Source organism: Sinocyclocheilus grahami, unplaced genomic scaffold (genome assembly GCF_001515645.1).
Source record: "Sinocyclocheilus grahami isolate Dianchi unplaced genomic scaffold, SAMN03320097.WGS_v1.1 scaffold366.1, whole genome shotgun sequence".
In the NCBI taxonomy this organism is placed as follows: domain Eukaryota; kingdom Metazoa; phylum Chordata; class Actinopteri; order Cypriniformes; family Cyprinidae; genus Sinocyclocheilus; species Sinocyclocheilus grahami.
The window spans coordinates 474410-484591 of NW_015505545.1; the positions used below are offsets into that span (position 1 = coordinate 474410).

At 39.4% G+C, this 10182-nt stretch overlaps 1 protein-coding gene across 1 annotated transcript in view; it reads left to right on the top strand.

The window, feature by feature from the left end:
* fam171a1 (family with sequence similarity 171 member A1) overlaps nucleotides 1–9887 on the top strand; it is a 32605-nt gene extending 22718 nt beyond the window's left edge. The window contains exons 4-8 of the mRNA XM_016230228.1: nucleotides 1877–2035; nucleotides 3154–3330; nucleotides 5796–5912; nucleotides 6311–6425; nucleotides 7538–9887. Coding sequence (XP_016085714.1) covers nucleotides 1877–2035; nucleotides 3154–3330; nucleotides 5796–5912; nucleotides 6311–6425; nucleotides 7538–9215 — 2246 coding nt within the window. The 3' untranslated portion in view covers nucleotides 9216–9887. The remainder of the gene's footprint in view (nucleotides 1–1876; nucleotides 2036–3153; nucleotides 3331–5795; nucleotides 5913–6310; nucleotides 6426–7537) is intronic.
* Nucleotides 9888–10182: the final 295 nt, after the last annotated feature.

A 10182-nucleotide genomic window follows, 5' to 3' on the forward strand; every position in this document is an offset into this window, starting at 1 on the left:
CTCTGTCCACCAAAGCATTTTCAAACAAAACACCTCTCATATTACATCAGGTGTGTGTGATGTGCATAAAAGGCTCTTCTGCAGAGAAGCTAAAGAAAAATAAAAAGTGTTAAGTGAGACAGAAAGCAATGATTATTTTCATGGATAAATGGCTGATAAAAAATACATTTCTACCATATTTTGTCTAAATAAATGAAAAATAAAGCACTACATTTTAAAATCAGTTGTTTTAAATGCTACAAGTAAATGTAGTAATCATAATATTATGTACAGTATGAAATATGGATATTCATTTTGAGATTTGCTAAAGATCAAGTTTAACACTGTTATTAAAGTTTTTAAAATCAACTGTGAGTGTTAGATGGCAAAGGTAAACCAAATATGATCATGCACAATGAAATATCAGTATTGGCTGTTATTGTATAAATGTTTGAAAATCTGATATCGGCTAGTAACCAATATTTTACTTGTACATAAACAATATTTTCCTTTTTTTATTTTTATTCAGTTAAATTCAAGTGAATAACTACTTTTTTTCAGAAAGGATGCATTACATTGTGACAGTAAAAACATGTATTATGTTACATTTCTTAAAAAATGGATCATGATTTCTATTTCTAAATTCTTTTTTTTCTATTTATAACGTTCTATTCATCAAAGATTCCTGGAAAAAATATATCACCATTTCCACAAAACTATTAAGCGGCACAACTGTTTTAAACCTGGATAATGATGAGAAATGTTTCTTAAAGGTGGGATAAGTGATTTCTGGTAGCCAATGTTGATATTTCAAATCACCAAAGCAAACACGCCCCTACCCCAAAAGGGTCTCGCCCCTATTTTGATAGCTCCGCCCCACACATGTATACATACGCAACCCAGGCAACGATTATGGCGGATTCTGCTGTGCCAGCCGGGAGAGGGTATGATGTCATCAATAGGTAAAAGCAATGTGTGTTACTATGGTAATACAGGTCGAATGTGTTTTGGTAGTACTGTGTTTTAACGTGCATATGTGCGTTTTAACAGCATATATTAGTTCTGTGAAACAAAGCAAAACCAATGTTACTCACCTATCGAGAAGAAACAAAGCAACCTCGGTGTCCGATCGCAGGCCTTCCCGCTCCTCGACTTCTCTCCAGCGCTGGAAAGCTGATCCGATATTTACACGGGTCCTACTTCTTGCCTTATCGTAAGCTTTCTTTTGTTCCGCAGACGGTTTCCTCTTTTTTTTGTATTTTTTATTTTTTTATCCGCCATCTCTATCTTTCTGTCGTGGCTCGGCTAATGTCCATCCTGTGCACTGAGCGCTCTCTCGTCCCCATCCTGAGTAGACACGCCCCTTACTGCTGATTGGCTACAAGTTTGTTTTGGTACTCGGCCTGGCTCAGTTTTCTAAAGCGTTTTTGAAAAAATACATGCCCTACCTTTAAGCACCTGTTATTCAGCTTTTCCATCACAACAATAAATTACATTTTACAATATATTAAAAATACAGCTATTTTAAACCAGAAATTGTTTTACGAACCACAAACTATTGAACAATAGTGTATTGTGCACCCCTAGTACTGAAGGTCTTGCTTTGGGAGTTATGTTGGTTTAGTGGGGTACTAAGGACCATGTGGGCCATAGCTTAGTCTCATGTCTATGGTATGTAAGATATGCCACAATGGAAACATAATGATCTCTTCGATCTCAAGAGACACACGCTGCAATACCAGCACTCCATCAGCTACTGATCCATTCCATTTACAAGGAGAGAGAGATGAAAGAATGGAGTTGCATGTATTATGTCATGGATATCAGGTCATTAACCTAATGTATGCTCATTTCTGCCTTCTTATTTTGCTGTTTGTGTGTGCGTTTACATCTGTAGGTTCAAAGCTGCAGCCATGGGTGCAGTTCCAGAGAAGAGCATTGAGTCTTCCTTCTAATGCAACCTACACCAACCTGACCGCCTTCCTCACAGTGAGCAGTTCAACACAAGACATGCAGTACTTCCCCTACCTGCAGGGGCTTCATCCCAACTACGCAGGTAACACATTAGAGAGCTAGGAAGACTAGGGTTGGCATTACATCCAATTTTAGTAGTCAATACCAGTGAAAATCAACATATGATATGCTGTTGATTGAATATTGCCAAAAAAAATTATGCATTTCATTTGCATTAAATATTTAAATACATTAAATATTTAATGAGCATTAAAAAGTGTAAATGGGGAATGCTACTTTTATTTTATCTTAGTTATTTTTACTCTGAATTGATCAGTACTGCTTTCAGAATAACAGCTTTTTAAAAGAATGTTGTTCAGCTCTGAATAATTAATTGTTAAACCATTACAGAACAAGTTTTGTCATCCATAATGATGATTTATGCTGCAAACGTGAGTGCACTCTAAAATTAATGAAACTTATTTTCTGCTGTGGTCATGATTAAAATGGATGGCTTGTTATGTCTGTCTGATACTATATATTTTAGATGACTCGTTATCAAGATTTAATATAGGTCGACAAGTAACATCAAGGGTGGATCCAACAAAGTATTAAAATTGTTTCTTGTACAGAAGTGGAAAAATGTCTTTAAAGTCAAACACTGAAATGTATTAACATTGCAATAAAATGCATAGATCAAATGATCAACTTCTTTCAGCACAGATGCATTGAATTGATCAAAATTAACAGTAAAGATAAAGTTACAAAAGAAAAATCTTTTGAACGCTCTTTAAAAAAAAGAAAAGAAAGAAAATCCTGAAAAAAATGTATCGCACTTTTTACAAAAATGTTAAGCAACAATGAATATAATATAAAATTTTCCTAAGCAGCAAAACATATTAGAATGATTTCTGAAAGATGATATGACAATGAAGACAGTGGAGAAATGATGCTGATAATTCAGCTTTGCCATCACAGGCATAAATTACATTTTAAAATACATTAGAGTAGAAAATTATTATTTACGATTGCAATAGTATTTCAGTGTTACTGTTTTTACTGTATTTTAATTCAAATAACTGCAGTCTTGGTGAGCATAAGAGAGACTTATTTCAAAAATAATTTTAAAAAATCTTACCGGTAGTGTCTATAGTATATTCTTTATTTCTGTCTTTTTTCTCACCTGTTTTGTATCTTTTATGCATACTCTTTCTCTGATAGGCGTTGATCGAAAGTTCGAGTTGACTCCTATAGCTGCTATCAGTGTCCATCTTTTGGGAAGCGATGGGGCGGAGCTTCATGTCAGTGAGCCAATCAGTGTGAGCGTTCCTCTTCCTGCAAACAGTGGCTTGAAAGAGAATGATCACATCCCCGCATGGAGGTTTGACCCTAAACTGGGTGAGTTTATAACACATTCATCTTATAGTAGATATTAAAGCTTTCCTGTTTACAGCCTCTGTGAACGTAAATCACATGAACTGTTACTAACAAATTACAATTAAAGGGTTATGCAATGAATTGTTACACCAGAGGTGCTAAAGGTGTTTCCTACCCGAGGCAAGATTACTCTGTGTTTGTATGTGAGGTTGTGATTTCTTCAAAGCCTTTAGATTTCCTGTCTTCCTGGTTTCTGAAGCGAATAAGTCCAAAGGAAGTGTTCAAACCTGAGCTGGGTGGGAATTGTTATCAGATGGTTTTTGAATCTTTCTGACGGAATTTTGATGGACCCATTTCCCAACTTTCTCACACACAAAGATCATTTTTTTCAGGACTAAATTCTTTAAACAAAAAATAAATGCACTTTTCTTCGTCACCACAAAAAGTCTTAACTAGCGAAGTAAAGAGACATCCTATAAAGTTATAGTGTTTTTTTTTTTAAGATTATACAGATTTCCGTGATGAAAAGGGAAATTGTTCAGTAGGCAAATACTCATAATCAAATATTCAAATAATAGACAAACACAATAAATCTGTTCCAAATCAAATCCAAGTCACAAGGGGCTTTCACACTGTGGCTTTCATTTCTAATCCCAGACTGATGTATAATTCACAGCCAAAGTGTTTTGAATTTTTAACAGATATCATAAATGCATTGCTTAAAATGTTACATTAGTGAACATCTATGGAGTTTCTTAATCAACCAGGTTACTCTGAATTAGTTGTCGATGACAAGCGTCACTGAATTTCTCTTGTACTTGATAATCTAGAGTTGCTTTTTGGCTTTTCTGTTGTTTTGAAGGCTCATTTGGTGTATCTGCTGGCTTGTTTTTGGCTTAAGTGTGAAGTAACACTGGAACAGTCATCTCTTAATACTTTAATTGTCTGGAGCGCTTTGTCTCTGTGAGCATATACAGAATTTGTCCCACCATGATCTGACAGACAAAGGTCTTTACCTCATAAATCTAAACTCGGAATATCCCATAATTTCCCAGTGATATGATCATCATTGCCGTAATTGCAGCCCAGAGCCAATCTGGTCATTTCTTCATTTCAAACTAAATTGACGCAGGAGTCTCAAAAACAAACGCATTAAACGCAAGAATCCAGTGTTGTGTGCAAGAGGCAGGAAGACGGGCAGAGGTGGATCAGAATATGTGCATTAGGGCTGTCAAAAAAAAAAATCTAATTTCAAATTTAAAATAAAAATCCACATTCGAATGCAAAAATGTTGCATTTCCTGAACAACATTTAAAAAATTCAATGTAGCATACAAGTTAATTTTAGATATTTTGCTCCAACCACTGGTTAATGAGATGATAGAAATAAGAGAAATAAGTTCCAATAGACTAATATTTGAAGTTACGGTATGTTTAACTAATGTAGGTTAATATGAAGTAATCAGCAATCGTAGGTTTTTATCCATGCTTTTTTATACTAGGTTGTAGGTATACACTGATTGTCTGTTATGGTCTATGGACCCCCTGAATTAGCCTTGGCCACCCCATGTATAAATCTCTAGCTCCGCCACTGCTTATGTGAACCATGTAGTCACCAGTGCAGTGTGTGATTGCTTGTCTGGCACAGATCAGATCAATAGAAGCTCTGGTGCTCGTGGAGAGAAAGCAGAAATATTATAACCTAACAACAACAAATGCTGAATTCCCTCTCATTATGATCTATAATCTACTACACTATACAGACATTTTATTGTTCTTCCTTACCTACGTTATTTTTTATTTTCTCAATATTTTCTTCATTATTTAGTATATAATAATCATAATTCATAACCATAATCATTCCATCAACATACACTGCCACCAAGTGGCAACAAATGACCCCATCCTCAAATGTGTACCATTTATATATCAGCTTGGTAAATTCAACATGTGCATTCATTTCACATGGTAAATGTAGTTAAAACTCTTGGAAATGGAAATGCTTGAATTTGAATCATCAATCCTATTTGAAATGTTCACCTTAATTGGGAATGCATGACAACCCAGATTCAGATCCTGATTCCTGTGGTTTGAGTGGTGTGTGTGTTGGCATGGCTTTAATCCCTGTCTGACCCTGTAAACAATTGGCAAAGCATCCAGACAGAATAATGCAGTAAAAAGTCTAATGAATGCACTGTAAGTGATCAATAGAGAAAGCTGATAGGATGTCCATATGGTGTGAGTGTTTTGAGTGTTATCTGCACTGCCTGGTCTCAACGCTCGACTCAGATCACCTGCTGCGCAGACTAAAGTCCTAAAGACTGAGGGTTTTATTCCCTTTGTCATTAATTATTGTATTTTGTTGTACTATAGTTGTGATATTGCTGACTATCCATAATGTACATTTTACAGGTTAAATAACAAAATGTAATGTGAATATCATATAATTTAGTTTTAATTTGTTTTGTGTGTTTTGTGTCTGTGCAGGGGCCTGGTTGAAGAGCAGTCTGGGATACGTCCAGAGAGAGGGGAAACAGTTAACTCTCACATACATTGCCCCTCAGCTTGGCTATTGGGTCGCAGCCATGTCTCCCATAAACACAGGTAACACTCATCCATTTCTGGGCATTTTTCTGTTTCTCTATTTTGTTTAGATGACTCTGCATTCTTTGACCCTTTTATTTGGCCATTAATGGAGAGAGGAGCCCATCGGGCAGACGTACAAGTGCTTTGTGGCAGACTGAGTTATTGACTTCTGTAGTTGTTTGCACATTCACTGTGCTATTCATATCCACCAGCTGAGAGAATAATGTCATTATGTTGGGGGATTTTAGGCCAACATGAAAATTATGTTTATAGGAAATCTCTCCTGTTGAAAAGTGTTATCGATGGATGCTGTAAAGTGGAGGTCAGGAGGACAGTGAAAATGTGAATAGTGTGAAGTGAACAGGATGGATGGGTTATTCTATGATAAGCTCCAAGTATGTATTTTTTTGCTGTAGGTCCAGTGGTGGCGAAGGACATTAGCACTTATCACACAGTCTTCCTGCTGGCCATACTAGGAGGCATGGCCCTGATACTGCTCTTCCTGCTCTGTCTGCTGCTCTACTATTGCAGGTGTGTCTTTTTTTTTTGTCAGAGGAAGTACAATGTCTCTTAAAAACAGTGTGCATTTACTGTTAAATTGTAACATAGTAACTAGGGGTGGGCGATATGACCAATGTCTTATATCACGGTCTTTGACATAAAGTTTTGATGCCATAGAAATTTCATAGTTCTTGTCACCAGTGTCAATATCACAAAATAACTCAAGCTCACTGAAGACAAGTAAACAGTCAGTGATTAAATAAGAATAAGAACCTAATTAAAACCTAACCCAAAATCCATTACATAGGACAAAAAAACTCATAAAAAAGAAATGCTACATACATTGTATAAAGTAATTATATGTATAAAAAACACTGCATATTCTTCACTGTGCAAATTAAATATATCTTATTAAAGTTACAAAAGTGAATTAGTCAAGAGCAGTGGGAGATTTTCTCTTCTTTTTTTTTTATTAACATGAATGACAGACAACAGGAATATTAGACTGCTGTCACTTTAAGAGCTGACCAGATCCAATATACTGTTAAACGTCATGTTTTCTTTCTCAGATGTTTGCTTTCACTTAAGACCTAAATTACTGTGCTTACGAGGATACTTGCAAAGATGGGCATTTTTGACACAAGTGTGTGTATTTAACCGTTCATGGCCTATAAAGCTGCAAAAATAAAAGTTCAATACTCCCACGCTCTATGACCACCGTCTTCACCTGCGTGCCTTTCAGCAATCTTTCAGACAGCACCTGCATATCGCTAAATGAGTTCTCTTTCACTGCTGATTGCATTTAAATGGCTTAAAATAACTTGTTTTAAACCGCAATGCTTGAAAATGTGTTCCAAGGGTAAGTTTTCGTGACCACCGTGCACACAACATAGTGAGCGTGTAACCACAATAGAGACGATAGTCGAAAATCTCTACCGCTTGAAAAATTTCTACTGGTATATCACCCACCCATAATAGTAACATACAGATACAGTATGACATTAACATTTACAGGATGATGTTACATCATCTGATAGGTTAAGGGAAGTAAATAGTGTTTTGGGAGTTAGTGATCTCTGTGGTCAAGAGGAAAATTAAAGTTTTCCCCTAGTGCTTATGAGATCATGTTTCTGTGCTTTCAGAAGGAAGTGTGCCCGCTTGCGGCCTGCCCACAGGAAGTTTACTCCATCCTCCGCTTTAGATGCCTCTAAACGAGACCAGGCTACTTCCATGTCCCACCTGAACCTCATCAGTGAGACTCACCTAGACCACAATGGGGCAGAGCCGGACATGCACACACCTATGCTTAAACCCACCCCCTACGACTCCTCCACCAATGAGCTTGCAGCTTCGCACAGCGAGCTCCATAGCCGAGGATCCAACCACTACAAACACTCAGTAGAGATATTTCCCCTCAAATCTGCTTGTTCAAACAATCCTTCCCAGGGTTATGATTCCCCGGCGGGACGTGGAGAGTACCGGCGGAGCTATACGTCCATCACGACTTCATCCATCCATCCCCTCCACATGTCCATCTCATCCTCTTCCCCCCATCCATTGCATCACACCACCTCTGCAGGACGACTGTCATCGAAGAGTAAATCAAGCTTGCGTGAAAACTGTCTCTCTCCTGTTTCAGTCGCATCCACAAGTCCTGCCGGATCCCCAGAGCGGGAGCAAGGAATCGAGCGGCGGCCAGCCGACTACATGCTGTCCCGCTCCGTAGACCATCTGGAGCGTCCCGCCCCACTTCCCCGACCTGGAGCCCTGCTCTGCTGCACCTCCGAATTGCAAGTCAACCAAGGGGAAGAAACCTACCGCAAAGCTCGTCCCACCCTCGTCATCCCCGCCCACTACATGCGACTTCCAGGGACGCACCCTCTGTCAGGCCAAGCGCTGCTTTTGCAGTCAGACGAACAGAGCGAATTGGAAAGCATTCAGGCAGAACTCAGTGCGTGCCATCAGCCCCAAGGCCAAGTCCTGCACCCGTGGGGCAAAGGAGAGCAGGAAGGAGGGACGCAAGGGAAGGGAGCCGACCGAGGCGGAGGAGTTGAGGAGTGGATGCTGCAGACAGCTACTCTTCCTGCTGATCTCTCCATCCCCAACTCACTCAACCAAGCGGGCCTGGATGTGGTGCAGATGAACGGAGAAGATCAGCTTCTGGCCGAAAAGACTTTGATGGAGCTCCGGGGAGGAAAGCCGCTCCCTCACCCCAGAGCTTGGTTCGTGTCACTGGACGGCCGCTCCAATGAGCACATCCGCCATTCCTACATCGACCTGCAGAGGGCAGGATGCAACAGCAGTTGTGTCGGAAGCAACGACGCCAGTCTGGACTCTGGGGTTGACATGAGCGACGTCACACCAGGGCGGCGTGTTCGTAATAAAGTCGGGGTTAAAACTGAAGCTGGGGCTCTGCCTGTGGTGCCCGTGGTCGAATATACACCGCTAGTGTTTGTAGAGGACTCGAATGCTAATGCGGAGAGCAGCGGTAGCCCAACACCAGTCTGCAGTCCTGAAGAACACTCTCAAGGGGTTTTTTTGCAGGAAAAAGAGAGGGAAGAGGAAGACGAAGGGAGTTTGTCTCCCCCATCGCCTCCACCTGAGCGTCCTTCTCCACCTCCTCTCCCTGAGCCTGTGGTTGAAATGGCAGAGGAGACAGGGACAGATAACAATGTTTTCAGGACTGAGGAGACTCAAATGCACATGGGCAGCAGCCGGCCAGATAACCTGGTCGTCCCTGATGGCGGTGAAGACGAGAACAAGAAGAGTCCGTGGCAAAAACGAGAGGAGCGACCACTACTAGCCTTTAACCTAAAATGACACGACACGAAGGATAGTTTACCAAAAAAATTAAAAATATCATAATTGACTCATCATCATGTTGTTCCATACCTGTATGACTTTATTCTGTGGATTGAAGCATTCTTTATTCAAACAATTGAAGCATTGAAAAGACGTCATACAGGTTTGGAATGCCATGAGGGTTGAGTAAATGCTGACAGAAGTCATTTTTGGTGAACTGTCCCTCTAAGTGCTTCCCCTGTGGTCCCTAGCTGGACTGTTGAATGGAGTTGCCTTATGAGCGCAGGTCTGTGCGTGGCTGTTTGCCTGTGGCAATGAAAGCCAAGAAAGCCATAGCACAAATGAATATTGGAGCAGCTCTGCCTCACAACTGAACGAGGACGAACAATCTGAAGTTTTCAAGCAAAACAAAAACAAACAAAAAAAAACAAACATTAAATACCAATAATCTAATGCACAACTGCTATGGCTTTCCAGACATACACTTTGAGCAAAAAATATCGCAAGCCATTGTATTGAAGTGTAATGTTGTTTAAGCTTTATGAGATGCTGCTGTTTTTGAGCAATATGACATCTAGTGGCAACATGTGTACACTGCAACTACACCACTAAGTGTTTCCCAGCACTTATTTTTGGACATTTTATGAGATGACCGGTGGAATGTCTTCCGCATCTTAATGGGTAAAAAAACCAGACAAAACCACTATAATGTACTATTTACAGTCTAAATAGCACCCATTTTTAATTTTGTTATCTTGCATTCATGAATAGAATACAGCTGAAGTTTTGTGAAACCAAATAAGTTTACATAATGCACCATTTGTTCTTGTTAATCAGTCATTTTGGCACAGATTTTCAAATGTGCGTTTCTTTTGACCTTAGGATTACAGTAGGACTTTTGCCAGCATTGCTTCAGAGCAGCAGACCCACCTGTTGAAGAAAAAAAACACTATGCATTGCTTTAAACTTAAGGATCATGTAGCTT